Source organism: Polyergus mexicanus, unplaced genomic scaffold, assembly GCF_030449975.1.
Source record: "Polyergus mexicanus isolate NDT 795.1 unplaced genomic scaffold, iyPolMexi1.0 SCAF_20, whole genome shotgun sequence".
Taxonomy (NCBI): Eukaryota; Metazoa; Arthropoda; class Insecta; order Hymenoptera; family Formicidae; genus Polyergus; species Polyergus mexicanus.
In genome coordinates this window covers 5,485,039-5,502,014 of record NW_027223340.1, presented here as the reverse complement: position 1 = coordinate 5,502,014, position 16,976 = coordinate 5,485,039, and the positions used below count along the sequence as shown (strand labels likewise).

The 16,976-nt window shown below is 41.6% G+C and overlaps 1 protein-coding gene across 1 annotated transcript; it reads left to right on the top strand.

Moving 5' to 3' along the window:
• The first annotated feature begins 1,397 nt into the window (after positions 1-1,397).
• On the top strand, positions 1,398-14,978 carry LOC138941718 (serine-rich adhesin for platelets-like). The gene is given in 15 exon segments (XM_070311584.1): positions 1,398-3,997; positions 4,416-4,517; positions 4,519-7,293; positions 7,569-8,045; positions 8,831-8,956; positions 9,091-9,263; positions 9,813-9,985; positions 10,894-11,084; positions 11,219-11,224; positions 12,199-12,449; positions 12,711-12,977; positions 13,245-13,434; positions 13,493-13,613; positions 13,758-13,919; positions 14,909-14,978. Coding segments are annotated over 15 exon segments (7,482 nt in total). The 5' UTR covers positions 1,398-1,556; the 3' UTR covers positions 14,936-14,978.
• The last annotated feature ends 1,998 nt before the right edge of the window (positions 14,979-16,976 follow it).

The following is a 16,976-nucleotide window of genomic DNA, read 5'->3' as shown; positions in this document are numbered from 1 at the left end:
GAAATGCGTTGATCGAGAGGCGGAATTTGAACGCGGCCGCATTTCGAAACGGTAATGCGAGAAGCGAGAAGATGGAAGTAGAAGATGTTAATGTATCAACGCGAATCTCGACCTTTCCTGCTTTTACAAGATTACGAAATCTTTCTTCTTCTTCTTCTTCTTCTTCTACCACTGAAATTTCGCGGCTGGAAGAATCACCCGCGCCCGCTCGCGCTCGTCCCGGAGATAAATCATCGACGGTGATCCTCGAATCGAGAACGCTCGGTTCGTTACTAGGTACAGGGAACGAGATACAGGGATTCTCCGACGAGTTTAGCAATTTATACGAGGAGCGGGAATCGCATAGAATTTATAGCTCGCTCGAGCAAGAGACACCGAAAAACGTGAACTTGAAAAACAGTTACAAATTCTGGAAGCCCACTCGGCGGAAGTTGCGCAAGTCGAAGGGCGCCGAGAAGTTTCACGGGGACAGAGGCGTCGGGAATCCGAAACCAGGGTTCGGAAAGTCCTTATCGATCCGTGAATTGATATGGGAGAAGCGCGGATCACCGAACTCTAAACGCGATACATTTCCGAACGGATGTTCGAAAAGCGAGAGATGTTTTCAAAGACGTCCTCGAAGACATCTTCGAATCGAAAACAAAGATTCTAATTTCGCGAAGAGCGAGAGTCTTCTGACGGATAAAGACTCGCGTCGCGAGATGCGAGCGATCGTAGATCGCTACGCTCGACCCGAGGTAGTTTACTCTAAACGCAAGATGTCGGAGAATAGAGGAAACGAAAGTCCGAAGAAACAAGTGATTTTGGAATCCGGCCATTCCTTTAAGAAAATCCGATCCGAGAAGGGCGATAATCCGTTTTTCTTCAATAAGGAAACCGACAAAGAGAGCAGCAACCTCGATAAGCGGATCGAGGATAAGTTCGCGCGAATAAGCAACGTCCTGAAGGAAGACTCTGCCGAGGTCAGAATTATTCAAGAAATCCCGGAGAATTTCAAAGTAGCTACGAAGAGCGAAGTAACAAGAGCCGATATCTCTGATATTCAGGATAAACTGAGAGACGATTCGTTTTTGCATAAAAATGACAAACCGGATGAATCGATCGCGACGGGTGAAGCAATGCCTGAATATCCTATCGAATTAATCGATACGCGTCAACGATCGATTACGAACGAAAACTTTCTCGCAATCACAAAATCTACGACGACAAACGATATAAATACTGCGATCTTGTCGCCGATTACGCTGAAAGATGATTTCATCGATTATAAAGAATCCGCCTCTCTTCACTCGGGGCAAAAATTGTCCGATACTATCATCGGTCCTTTTTTGTCATCACCGATTATGAGAAAATTTAGTCATGATGTTTCGAAGGAAGCTAACTTGGACGAATCGACAAGTCCGATTTATACAAACACGCCGAAGCAGACGGTAGTCTTCGTGTCTAAACTATCGTCCGAGACTCCACGTGGCAGAAATGTCAATAGCTATTTCGCAATCACCAACGGGTCGCTTAGTACGTTATCTAGCAGTTGTACGAATTCCACGGAAACGACAATGTATCCCGAAGCGTTCAGAAATCGAAGCGAGAGCGAGCGGGATGAGGCGGAGAACGCGAGAGGCAGATTCCTCGAGCTTAATAACGACTCTTGGCGGATGATCGCGGGCGATTTCACGGGGCCTCGTGGTCCACCCGTCAGGGCGGATCTCTCATTACGCGGTAACGGTTCGATTATGGAACCGACGGAAGCTTCGTCGAGCGACGAGGAAGGAGAGGAAGGCTCTCGTTATATCCAAGATCCGATGCGGGAAAATTCGGTGGATATTCCGGAGAACGAGGATTCTACGGCGAGATCGCGGAGGTCCCGCGAGAAGGACGAGATCGCCAAGCTGGTGGATCGGATCGCGAGACAGTACGCGGCGTACACGCCCGTAATGCCGGGCATGCCAACCTTGGACGAGATCACGGAAGCGGAAACCTTGCCGCCCGAAGACGAGACGGCAACCGTCACTCGAGTCACAACGACTTTGGCGACCACCATCACCAGAATCACGGACGCGACCTTCCGATCTTCGATACGTCTCCCGAGAACGACAATGTTTTCGCGAGAGATGCACGACGAGATCGCTCTGGACGAGACCACGACTTTCGTCGACGAGACGGAAGCAACGACGATCAGTCGGGCAACGACCATCTCTAAACGGAAATTTCGAACTGAGATATCTGACGCCAGTTTCGCGTCGGAAGGAAAAATACAGAGAGTATCGAGCGAAATTGGAAAGAGCGGGAAACGGGAGAAAACTGTCAATCGGGTTACGAATATAAAGATGACGGATGCCGAAAAGGAAATCGAGGATCATCCTTGGTATCGTACGACGAAAGTACAACGGATAATCGTAGCGAACAGATCCAAGCCCGTCCAGAAGGCCGATGATAGAAGGAAGAAGCAACGCTATAAATCAAGATCAGATTATTTTCCGAACGCTTCTTCGACGACGATTTCATCCAGCGTCGCGGACGACGTTACTCTCGCGCAGACGAGAAGCAAGAGATCCAACTTTATCCGCGAGTCGAGCGATGGCGACTCCTCCATCTTTTACGACTACGAGGAAGAGGACAACGAGGATCGTGCGCGGAACGAAAGAATGGCTTTGAGCAAAAACGGAAAGTCTCCGGATATGACAACGGCGTCGAGTGAATTACGTTCTAGAATCGAAAAAGGATTAGCCGGCAAATCGAACTATTCTGCGAAGCGAAAGTCCTTTCGACAGAGTTGCGAAAGCCGAGATCAGACGCAAAAACACAAGGCTGCTCCTCGAGATATCGCGGCGTGCGATATGAAACTTGAGGCCAACAATCACGACGTGCGATATCTCGATTTGAACGCGCATGAGAGGGAACGAAACACGCGAGATAGCCCAAAGAGGGTCGCTTTTCTGAAACTCTGTCACATGAAAGACGATGCAGTTGGCAGATTTGACATGGACGTTATTTCGCAAAGTCGCGAAGCTATCTCGGCGTCGCTCGAAATTCCGTTTCCCGCAAAGATTCCAACGTCGCGAAGGGACCTTTCCGGCTCGGTGCGCAAAAGGCCCGAGATAGATCGACGAACGGGGAAACGCAGGTTCGGTGGGCGAGCGGCGGTGCGAAAAATCGCATCGAACCCGTTGAAGAACGTAAGAACGGTCAGCCCGAACGATGACGATTTGTCGAATCGCGGCGCGGAACCGCGTCGGGAATTCCCGACAGGCAGGATATTAACGGATCGCGTGAAAAGTTCCGGGGACCGGGACAAAAATCGTCCAACGGATACTGTCATTCGCCGTGCGAAATTGATGATAGCGGACGATAAGGGCGAGACGCGCGACGTTGTCGCGGCTAAAAGTACCGATAAAACGATCCCGTTGCCGTTTCACGGCGCAAAACAGTGGAAAAGCAAAGATGCGAGGAAGATTAATGAAAGTCTCGCGAAAAATCCTCGAGTGCATCGCGCTTTTCTCCGAGAGGGATATTTTCCACGTCCTCGAAGCGAAGTACGTGACACCGTCCGCAAAACGATCAGTAGAATCGAAAAGGAAAAATCGTCATCGGTATCGGACGAGAGAAACATCGCGGGAAGCGAGAAACGCGCCGATCGATCGCTGATGAATCGCTGGCATCGATCGGCCAGACGATTATTGTCGAGCGGAAAATCCAGCTACATCAAGGACGTCGAGGATGAGTACTACGAGGATGACGCAAGGGAGACGGACGGGGAGAATGACTCGATGAGCGATAACGAAGCCATTGCCAAGAGGGATGATTTATCGAATCTCGAGGATCAGCCAATTCCGCGCGAGGATCGAGATTCGCGGAAATTACTGCCCAACGCGGATCGATTGGCAGATGAGAATGCCGATGCTGCGCGAACTGTAATGCCGGAGGAAAAAACAATTGCAGCCTGCGATACAACGGTGGTCTCGGATGTACAAGGAATTAGGGAAGGAGCAATTTCAAGGTTTTTTTCCATGTTAGATATTAATTATTATATATATATATATATATATATATATATAATTTTTATGTATAGATTAATTAAATTTTTATATTTAATTGATATAATACTTAATTTTTTCATGTGAATATATTCATTTCTTTTCATAATATTTTATGTAACATCATTGTACATAATTATATTTAAAAAAAAATTAATTATTATTACTTTGTATTATGTTATAAAGTTGCTAAATATATTGAAATTACTTGACGAAAATAAAAAAAGCAACGTATTTATAAAAAATTGAACTTGATTAATTACAAAGTTAGAATATGGTAATTATTTTCAATAATATAAAGTTCAGTAATATAAAAAAAAACTTAAATAATTTCAACTATCTACTGATATATTGTTAGTTAACCGCTGCTAATTGTAATAGAAACGACGAGAAGGAAATTATGAATAAGAATATAGACTTGGAAGAAAGACACGAAGCTGAATTAATCGATCCTGCGAGTTTCAACGATGATAAGGTATTAAATTTCTTTTGAAAACAAAGAATCTATCATCGAAAGCATTACCAATAATAATATTTTTCTACAGAAGAAAAGTTTCGATGAATCTGAGAATACTTTGAAAAACTTTCGAATCTACGAAAAAATTGACAAAGAACCACGTTTATTCCGCGAGATCAGTGAAGATGATATACGAGACGAAACTCAACCGGCATCAATAATATTTGATGAAAAAGAAATTACGACTAATAGAAGCTTGTCGAGTATCGGAAAAATGCATGAAAACCCGACAATGTCAAAGAACAAAGGAAGCATGAAAATCTCGCTAACCGGTAAAATTCGAGTGAACGGCGGTTTCGATCAAACGCCAATGCTCATAAGTTTCGATGCTATTCCCGACGGATCTTTAGCAACGCGGTCTTCGATTTCCACAGAATTGTCAAACTCAATCGTAGTAGTTGAAACAACAAGCATTAATCTCCCCGACTCGAACGCGGGTTCTACGTTTGATGTCCCGTCAATAATCGAACGTACGAATGACGAAGCGAGTGATTCATTAAACGTGATAGCGGATGAGAATTGCGAAGCCGGGGGGACAAATACGAACCAAGTCGCGATAAAGAAATCTGACGAAAAGTTTTTCGATCCCGCGCAAGGAAGCGAGAAAGAGGAAGAGAAGACGAAGAAAACAGATTCACGGATCGAGAAGAGATTGGACAAGTACGGCGCGAACTCAAGAACGGCCAAACAAGTATTTCCAACGAATTACTCGAAATCGTCGATCGTACCGAGTGACAAAATGAGCAGGAAGATCGCAAGAACGATATCCGAGCAAACCGACGAAGCCGTCGACAAATTGGATCCTCGTGCATTCGCAAACCCGGTGCGTTTTCCAAACATTTTGGGATCCATCCTAGTCGATAAAGACAGTCCTCGAGATCAGAAACACGCGATCAAAGACTCGCCATGTCGCGTCGACTTTCCTTTGGGCGAAGCGAATCGATCCGAGCTTGATCGATCGAATGCGACTGATCTTCGTGTTGTACCATTATTACGTATTAGAATCGAGAAGCCGAGAATTAATTCGACGAAGGGCAAGAGAGACGGGATCACGCGTTGGCCCGGCGAAGATTCGCAGAATGTCACTTCTGGCGGTTGTTACAGAATTCCCGCGATCGTTCGCAAACTCGAACTTGCCGAGACGACCGAGCGCGAATTACAAACTTTGAGTAATTATCGCGACAGCGATATCGCTGAAACTTTTCCGCCTGATATCCAGGAAGCGACGACAAACGACCGGAATGTCGGAAGCGCGAGACTCTCGTCATCGACGCGATTGGAGGATGACGTTCTCCAAGTCACGACCGGATACGCGACAAACGAGACCTTTCCTACCGAGACACCGTGCAACAGATGTAAGTCGATTAACGCAATTCGCGTGAGAAACATGATGGCGATAGTAAGATTCATGACGAAGCTATTGAGAATCATCGCGGATGAGGAGCCTCCTTCTTGTCTGAAGACGCGAATGGGTGAGACGGATATTCGCGTGAAGAATGTTATCGTGTCGAGTCACACAGGGGATAATGTTGGAAAGCAGAAAAGTGCTACTGATGGGACGACAATGATATCAGAAATAGAGAAGGAAAATTTGACGACCACTGAACGGCGATCGATAATCTTAGAAAAGATACGCGAGAAATCGTCGCCTTTGAACGGCGCTACTTTTCAATCCGAAGCGTCCACCTTACCGAGTACTTCCGATGAAGCATCAAGGAACAAAGTACCATCCGCGCTCTTTCAGACTTCTACAAGGAGGAAAGTACACGCTCCTACTTCATCGAGCACGACTTTCTCCGCGACGCCAAAGTCCTTTCTATTTTACGAACTTGAGCGGAAGCCCTTGCTTCGCGAGAACGCACCTCGGAAAAATATCAGTGTCCCGCATCTAATGGATATAGAACAAAACTCGAGCGTCTCGTTTAACGATTCAATGAAGGATTCGGAAGCAAAGAGATCTCGATTGGACGGCAGCCAATCCGATCGTTTGCAGCCGCTGAATCAAGATCGAAGTTTCGCCGATCGACTTCACTTCGGTAAACAAGAAATTGCTTCCGCGACAAATTTCAAGAGAAATAAAATGCCACCGGAATCTCATCGGGAGGATTATTCGGCGAGGAATAAAGACGTTGCATTTCGGCGGTCGTCGAAATCGACGGATGTCGCTAACGATACCATCAGACCGACGCGCGTCCCGCGAGGTGCTTTATTGGAAGTGATCGATACCGTAAGGGAAGATAGACTCGCGCGCTCCAAGAAGAAGTCGAAGAAGATCGGGATATCTGATCGACGCGACACGAGAACGAAATTACTTAATAGTTCCGGTAGAGAAGGTTCTTCGGGAGATTGGATCGGGGAACATCGGGCGACGGCTATGCGGCGACTGCCGATCGATAAGAAACTCCGGGAATCGCGCAAAGTACTGGGCGGAATTGCAGCGTCGGAAAAACGCGTCGTGTTTCGGCGCGTCCGCGACGAGATCAACCGTCCTCGTGACCCAAATTTCGGTAGCGGTGGAAGCGATTCGATTAACATTCAAAGACACGTTGCCGTAAACGGCCCCCTGGCAAAACTTTCGACCGATGATGCTCTACCTACTGTCAACGGAGGTTTAAGCTCGTCAAACCAAAGAGCAAATTCCTCGAAAAAAACGAATATGATTCGATATTCATCGATTTCATCCATGACCGGCAATGTCGGCGCTCCTAAAATCGACGAGGAAGTCGTGAACGAACCCATGAGGTCTGTCTGAAAATGATGAAATTGATTTTACGAGATAATTTATAGCGCGAGATGTACTTAATTAAACCAATATAATATTACGTTTTTCGCGAATGTTTATTTTTTATTATTTGATTAATTTTGTCGAGAATATATATTCTTAAGAAATTTGTTTTCTCTAAAAAAAGATATCTAATCGTAACAGAAAATTCTTCGAAATGTCTTTCGAAAAAATGTTCCATGTAATTGGTCTTATTATTTCTACACGACAGATTTCTTAATCTCTCACGTTGTAGCATTCCGAACAAGAAACGAGATACCGATTTCCGGAAAGATAATCACGTATTTAAAAAGCGACAGCAGAAGATTCCGAACGGGGCGAGGAAGAAGACAAAGTGGCAGAAGAAGAAGAGGAAAAAGGGCAGTCAGCGGATCAAGAATGTCTCGGGGACCGGGAACCAACAACGCTTCAGGAGACACTTATTAATGGCATCTCTCGAGCCCGATTATGTCGACGCCGATGATGTCGCGGCGAGACTATCGAGACGCTATGTCGTAGACAAGCAAAACGCTGAGAATTTTCGTAAGCTCGCGAAAGGAAACGTGAAACGGTGCGAGGACGAGGGCCGAGGAGAGCTCGATGGATCGAAAGTTGATCCCGGACGAGCGCAAATCCGGGGCGGTCAAGATTGCGCGGATCGCGGACACCCGCCGAATATCGATGCGGCCAAATATCTCGAGTCCGCGCATTGTTTGCGCTTCAGTGATTTATGGTAGGTCGCCTATGGGGATTTAAGGGGATCGCGGATCGTGATTCGTGTCGAATATCGCGTTTATCCGTTCGTTTCTCGAGAAACAAAGAGCGGGAAAGGAGAATCGTTTTTCAATCCTTATTAATATGATGTGAATTTTTTTCATAAAGATTTGAGATGATTTGAAAGTTAAAATTATAATGATAATAAATCGAAAAGAATACACGCGCTTTTTCACCCGCATAAATTGTCAATATAAGGTACAAACGTGAATAATGGTATTATTTTGTGCGAATCCACTTTGCCTGAAAATAATTTTGTTCTTTAGTAAATAACTTGTGTCCCGCATGTGTTACGAAGAGAGCGTTGTTTTATCTGTCGGTGTAAAGTTTATTAAAAGAATTGTGTGGCAATCGTGCACACAATAGTGGCATCGGCCGATGGTTTTTAATAGTATTAAAATGACGACTTTCAATCATTTATTTTCAGTTGGATACGGTGCAATGCTGTGTGCGCCATAACAATTATAGATTCTAGACGTAACAAAAGCAAAGATGAGTGCTTTGTTTAACGGTTTCAATAGTCTCTGCAGTTGACGTGCCGCGCAAATTGATTAACAGATAATCAATACATATGAGATATCGTACATAATGTTCGACATGTTTCAAAAGTGTCCGTCCATATCGAAATAAAATTCTCTGTTGCAATTTTTATTTACTAATTACAAATGTATTATTATTATCATCGATTTTAAAAAGATTTGTAGAAAATGCACGTCGTATAGGGGAAACATTTTTTTTTTTTAGGTATTCCGTATATCAGTTGGAAGATCCCATCGTCGAGCACACAGTCTATCTACAGGTTTACGAAAAACGCACTTTAGAGAATGGATCGATTTACTGGAAGGATCTCACCGAGGATTCCGTAGTCAGGTAAGAGAGAGAGAGAGAGTGTGTGTGTGTGTGTGTGTGTGTGTATGTCTCTCGCGATTGAATGTGCGCCCAAGTATTGTATATTCGAAGCGGCCCGATAAACTTCACGCTTGACAGGTCGTTTATGCCATCAGATTGGGCACGTTTGACAGGCACCATAGAGGCAGTCGAGATACGATCGCTTTTGCCTACAAGAAAGTGAAAATGCCGGAACGGAAGGGGGAGGTTCCTAATTTGGATGTCGTTCGCGATCGTCTTTTGGTGCCGTCGTCGGTGACATCAAAGGGTTCCGGTTATCCCGTCGAAGGTATCGTAACTCCGTTTCGAATATCTTTCCCCCAAAATTATGATTAACGAGACGCGAGTTTATAATTTTACCCAACGACATTTGTACGAAATTAAAATAATCATTCATCTGACATAAAGCGAGCAATTTAATTCTTATTCGTAATTAAAAAAAGTTTAAAGATTTCTTTTGATTTCAGATTCAAGATATATTTTTGAAAAATGATATAGAGTGTATATAATAGTGTTGGAGAAAGAAACTTTTTCTTTTTTTATCAAAATTTTATTGTGTTAATCGAAAGATCTTAAACAACGAAATATTGATTATTGGAAGATACGAAATTAGAATGTATGTATCGCAATATATGAGATTTCATGCTTCAACTATCGTGTCATTTAACAAAGTTTAACGTGACATAAAAATCTAGAAAGTTTGACATTCTAAAAACAATATTTCGTCGACAATTTCACTAATACATAAAACGACTTTGCAAACGTGACGTCGAGTCGACAACTCGCTTTAACAAAATTAATGGACAACATTTTGTCAAATGGCGATATGTCGATGTAGGCGAATCGAACGAGTATCTCGTAGTACCAGCGAGCAGTATCAACGAGAACGGAAACGAGTGCGACAAAGCGGGCGTGGGATTCGCGGCATTCGCGAAGCAACCGGATCGGTGCGGACATGTCAGTGGAACCTGTTTGAAAAATCAACCCCTGGCCTACCGTAGGCACGACGTGGTACGTATGACGGGTGAAATAAATGAAACAACACTGGAAATAGCCTTCCTGTCCTCGGGCTATCCGCGGGCGAACCCCGTCGCGTCCTCCTTCGCCCCCTTCGTAAGCGTGAGACGCTTTAAGTGCGCCCGCTGCTCTCGCTCTGTAATATGATTTATCGCGCACAAATTTAATACTTATACCCACCCCCTTATCCCTCACGTGAAACGTTACGAGAGGAGATTTGTCCGGAACGACGGGAAACGGACAGTCGCATACAAATCGGTCGTCCGGCGAGGGACAGGGCGGATTTTTATGTACGTCGGCTCGTTCTCTCCATGTGATACGCGAGACGAGGATATTCGAATCGCGTCTCGTTTTGGAACGAAATACCGAATTTGTCTCGCGTTCGCAAAAGTACGCGAACCCATCGTTGTTACGTCGTTTTGAATTATTACGAATTATGCGAACTTGGATTCTGTCAAATTGCGTGATCGCGAAACGACGTTATAAAATTTCCAACGGAAAGAGATTTATTCAAGATTTGCACGATTTTATAGATTCTAATTTTATAAATTTACCATTACGCCTTTCACGAATGCGATAATTTTACCAAGAGTCCCGCGAAACTCCATGTCCAAGTATTAAAGATAAAAAAGATCGGAAATCCTTGGCGAATCGGGACGAGGTAACGTCAAGAACGATCGATTAGATCTCGCTTGTCAAACTATTGTATTTGCACCGGCGCCGAACTATAATACGTCATTCCGAGATTTATCGGCGAACGCAGACGACGGGTTACAGATGCGTGTTACAAACGTACGTATCTCCTTGCCCGACCGGAAACCACCTCGCATTCCCGCGAACGTTTCCGCCCGTTGGCTGTCAAAGACCGGACCGCTGTTCGATCTAGTGTCACGTGTCGACAGGAAGCTCGCGTCGCCGGTCGACCTGGTTGCTACTTCTTGAGCAATTTCGCATCCGTGCCGAGCGAGCCCATCAAGTACAGCGCGAGCGGAAGCGGAAGCCGCGAGTTTCTCGCTCTGGAGTATCATTCGCCGCACGTGTCTGCGATCGACATCGAAGTCGGGGTGGATTATAATGCCGCGCTCGCAGGAGGGTGAGTCTCGAGAGGAGCGATACGTATCAACCCTCAGCTAACGGACTAATTGTGAGATTGTCAACTCTAGTTTCGCTTACACTTTGCATGCTAATTCTCTCGATATTCGATTATTTATCGATTATTTCGAATAGCTTAAAGTTACTTGTTACTTGTAAGTAGAAATCTCTTTTTTTATCAAATATTTCATTTCACATTTTATATCGAATAAAACATATAATTTTTAAGATAGCAATACTGGCGATATATATTTTACATTAAGATTAGATAATTATTTAACTTAACATAATTTAAAAAAAATTATGTAAATATTAAATAAATATTTTTAATGCGCGAAGTGCTTACTAAAAATATCAATCCATTCTAATCCAACTAATGTATCAATATACGATATACGATTTCTAAACGTCAAATTTTTCGATATCGTAAAGCAATATTTTATAAATTAAAGTAAATTATTTAATATACAGGGTGTCCTCAATTTAAATGGCAAAACTTCAAGAGCGTGTAGAAGACCGAAAAACTAAAACAAAAAGTCCTTTAGAGGTTTGCTAGTTTTTACTCCATTTTAGAGAAAATCGCAAAAATTCAATCTCTCATCGTCAGTTGCTCACTTAAGTTGATTGATTCAAGGTTTCTTACATATGTAAACACTTGACGTTATCCTTTACGGTGCCAATCAATTCAAGAGAGCAATTAAGAGACCGAATCATAGATGCGGCGCACCAAATATCACTAGAACGATATCTAGCTGCAATTAATGAGGTCAGTGCTAGATGTAACGCTTGCATCGCTGCAAGAGGGCAACATTTTGAACAATATCTGTATTAAATAGATGATAACATAAATTAATTAGTAAAAAAACGAAAACTTGTTTTGTTTCTTTTTTAGTGATTTTCTCGAAAATGGAGTAAAAACGAGCAAACCTCTAAAGGACTTTCCTCCGTCTTATCTTTTCGGTCCCCTACACGCTCCTCAAGTTTTGCCATTTAAATTGGGGACATCCTGTATAATAAAACTTGAAAATAAATTAACAGACTATTCTAATATAACAAACATTCAATTTAATTATATGCGTGTATATGATTATTTCATAAAAATCTGTAAATCTTAGATCCATGGGTCGCATCAGTCAAGTGAACGTGAACAGCGAGGCACTCGATCATACCGTGATAACGATCGTGATTACTAATACGGGTTTGATTCCGACGTCTTACCAATCAAAGATCGTGGACTGTCCCGATAGTCTTCCAGAGTCTTGGGTGAACGCTACATTTCCTAAAAGACTAATTCAACCTCGACGGAACCAAGCAGTGAGCTTAAATCTTTACGGCGAGCTGCTCACAAACGAGTTTTACTGCTCTGGTAAAAAAAAAAAAAAAAATTTCACGATAACTAGAAGAAGATAAAGTATGATCGTTTCTAAATGATTAAACCCATATTCACATAACATATAATTAGTATTTTTTTCCATTCAATTTCTTATATTTTTTCTTTTAACGCGAATCGATCTTCTCTACGAATGTAATAGAAAGTAGAAAGAATTGATTTGGCATCGCGTAAATTATTGTAGTATCGAGTATTATATACGAATGTCATTGTCACTGTGTTCGAAATATATTCCAGTGCAATTGCTAAACCGTCTCGGAGAAATGGTGGCCACCAGGAAGATAAAGATACGAAAAATTGATCGTTGCTTCTGTACGCTACACTGTTTATGCGTGTGCGTGGGCGACGCACGTGGCACCGGCTGTCAACCGATGCCGCTCGAACTTTATCACGCAGCTGGATTTCGCGGTCCCGTCCCGTCGCATCGTCGCCAAATTTTCTCGGACATTTTCTTGGACGTTACGTTCTTCATCGTTTCGTTAATATCGCTCTTGCTTCTCATGGGTTAGTATAATCGTTTCTCAATAGCTTTTAAAAATTCGTTTACTAATATATCTTTTTATAATTCGTAATCTTTTTAAAGCAGTTTTAATCCGTTGTATTTTTAATATTTTCCAACTATTTAGCAAAGCTCATATTTAACGTGATTTTTATACATTCTTATAGTTTAATTATTTTATCCCGGCACATATTGTATTTCTTGTAATTCATTTTTTATATTTTTAACAATGTACATATTAGTACATTTGGAAACATTCGTTTCTTCTCTAGGTTCTCTGAAATGGTTTATGGGTCTGTATATACCAGCGATGGGCCGTTGGGGTTTAGACTCGTTGCTGGAAACCAGCATAATGTCGGAGTACTTCGAACGAGAATTAAAATATAAGCGCGTGGCGAGGGATGAGCACGGTGCACCGGTGCATCCGGATACGCGCAAGAGAACCGTCAGAATATGCAGCAGGTGAGGACACGATAGGTAGATACACGCACAGTCGCGATTCAACGAGCGTATTTTTCAGGAAAGCGGAATTTTTCCTAAACGCGATGTTTTTCCTGATTTTCCCGTTCGCGGCTTGCTGCCATCGTCTCAAGAGATTTTGTCGATCCGACCGAAGACGTTGCTACTCGAAAGAATCTAAAGTAAGAGTCCCTTCCCTTCGTCCTTTTACGTGTATGTATAGTCTAATCTTGCTCGACGTGTACGTCAAGTAAGATTAGACTAGAACTTCACGACGCAACCTAATCTCCCTTATCGCGGCACGTGTTCCGCGCCTTCTCGTCTAGATTAGTTTGACAACCAACGAAAGCGAACATATTGCGAGAACGATTTGCGTGAACACTTATGGCGATAGTCGCGATTCACAAATGGAAGCCGAGGACATCAAGTACATGATAGACGAATTAAAGAAATCTGAGCAATCGTTACGTAATCATAGTAGAAGCAAGGTAAGCATAGGAAGAGTAACGAACAAAATAGATGACAGTAATAAGGATGAAGAAGTAGATGAAGAATATAAATAAGAGACTATATATGAAATGATATTTCAATGCTTTGCGCGTATTGTCTTTGGAAATATCTAATGGAGTATTTTCGTACTAAAAATATTTATTCCGAAATTACGAATATCTCTACAAAATATAATATCTGAGCTTTCGAAATACACGTTGCATAATATAAATATTTCGCGTAACGATTAAAGATTAAAAGAGTAAGAATGATAATATTTTTTTATGTGATATATTATTATATTTAATATTCTACAAATTACTTTTCATTTTTTTAAATCGAAACTTCTGTGCGTTAATTACCCGAGCGCAAAATTAATCGCGCGTATTGGTTTTGATTGACGCGGGAATCCCCGCGTTAAGAATACTCTGAGAATCGTAGATTTGGGAATCGAATTTATCATCATGAAAAAGTAAAACAAGGGCAAACGAATGCGTATACCATACGCAGAGAGATTAGAGAGATTAGAGTTCCGGACATGTGTAAAATATAGGAAGAACGTAAACGCGAAAATGTTCGCGCGAGCGTGCGAGCACGCACGTATGGCGCAGTACGTGACCCTAAAATAGCGAATGGGATACGACGACGATTGGCCTGATAAAAGCGATATTTCATTCGCGCATACGCGTAATACGCTATTCCTCATGAATGCGCCATAAAGTAGATGCTATTTGTCGTTTTGAGAAAATTATCATTTTGAGAATTTTCAGAGAACGAAACATCCAGATAAGCAAAACTAACGCGTTACATTTATTTTTAGCATCTTTCTTTTTTATACTCAACTACAGTTAGATATTTTTATATTTATCATCTACTGTAGACATTAAATGTTATTTGTCGAAATGAATAGGAAGAAAGAAAGAAAGAAAGAAAAAGAGAGAGAGAGTCAGATGACAAGAATGATATCGTTGCGATTTTATTCTTCCAGAGAAACCGCTGTATAAAAGAATACTGAACGTGTCATTGACACTATTTGGGAGACTGAAATAAGTTTGACGTAAATTGTCATAGGAATATTAAGAATCGCGTCTTGCAAGATCCACATTCAATATATCTCTATAGTTATTGTTAATAACATCGTTGTAAAATATATGTATGAAATACTATAGTTTAATAAAGGTATAACAATTATTTTATACATATAGTCCGTAATATTAAAAACGTGTTTAACCGGAATTTATTCATTTTCTTTTTTTTTTCTTCTTTTAAATCATTCATTCATTTTTAGAAAAATATTTAAAGCTCAATATTATTGGAATTTTTCTCAATTATATTATGCACTGATAAGTGTTACTTCATAATTTTTATTGTATGTATGGTATATGTTATAATTATGATTATGGTGTAACGATTGCTATAGCTTTTAATTTTGGGACACCATAATGAAAATAATTTATAGTGAAAAATACAATTGGAGAAACAAGCTGCAAAGGAACGAAGAAGAAAGGGGAAGCGCATAGAAAGGCGTCCAAGGAGAGGAGTCCAAGAGAGTAATGCGCAATGCGGTTGTGCCGGAGACTCGGAGAATTTGTGACCGCTTCCGGCGGATATCTACGGCACGGGGGTGGGTGTATCCCGGCTCTAACCCATTTTTTTCGTCGAGTGCTATTTATGTACACCATGTGGATGTAAATATTCATGCGGGATGTGTGTGTGCGCGCGCGCGCGCATTGCGCATCTAGCCGCGGCGAATCGAATTTATTTGCGTACGTTGAAATTATGTTATCGTAACTTGTATTTGTTTGTCTACTTTCGCGAAAAACGCGACTGACTTCGTTCATCTTTAACTTGGCAACGAACAGTCTTGTAAGGAAGAGCGCAAAAACTATAACGGAGAAATGATTCCAGAAAGTTTAATTCAGAGTTACTGCAAAAAGATAATTCAAAGTAGGTTTGTAAAGGAAAATTGATTTATTTGGAGGAGGGAAGCAACTTTATCGAGAACAGGGGATAAAAATTTGCCGGATATACATTTGCGCTTTACGTTCTTTTTAAATATGATAGAAAGGAGCAATGTAGTTTCTCATATAATTATACCACGATGCGAATGCACACGCGATTATTTAATAACATGTAACAATATTTTTCCGTAAAATTGTGGTAGAAAAATGAATATTATGATTATAGTTAAGTAACTATTTTCATTTGTGTAGATTTTATAATACCAGCATAATTAGAGCTTTATGATATTCAAATTATCTGATTAAATATTAGTTATATTTCACTGAAATTAATAGTATTATTACAATAAAATTATTAATGTAAATATAAGTATATAATATATATTTAATTTCATGATTATTCGTTGACTCGTTGATAATATATTTATTCAAAATTCGTTAATATCAACATAGACAATAATTAAAAATTAAGATTCCTATAGATCTCAATTTGTCAATCTAATTTCTGTAGTCACAGGAAATAATCATAAAATATTCACTTCTGCCTAAAATATAAAATCACGGGTATGCTCCTTATAAGTATGGCGCAACCATAGTACAATACGTATGGAAATGTACACACCCGCGCCGAGTTCCGTATGTCTGTGTACGACGGCCCGGAGAAAGGCCGTCCTTTCGCTATTGTAATTCGGTAGCCTCCGGGTTCTTTGGATATATTGTATATCGGCCATATACGTACGTCCAATGACCACAAGAAACGGTAAATGGATGGATACGGGCATGAACGGAACAATAGCCATGCTGGGGTAACGTCTATGGTTCGCCACGAGAAGAATGCACCGTTCTTGGTTTTCGCGATCGGATATCACAGGCCTCGGGTTCGCTTCGCATAGACCGGACGCGAAAAAGTCAGACGACGAGTACGCGAGTGAACTAGCGGATCTTATTAAAGAACGTATCGTTCGTGAATCATGATAACTTTGCGGAGGGAGAGAACCGATTAGATGCAAAAATTAATAACTATGTTTTAATTCAAATATCCTCGAATCGTCGATATGCTCTGATCTTTGTTAATTTTTATTGAATTCTTTAAAA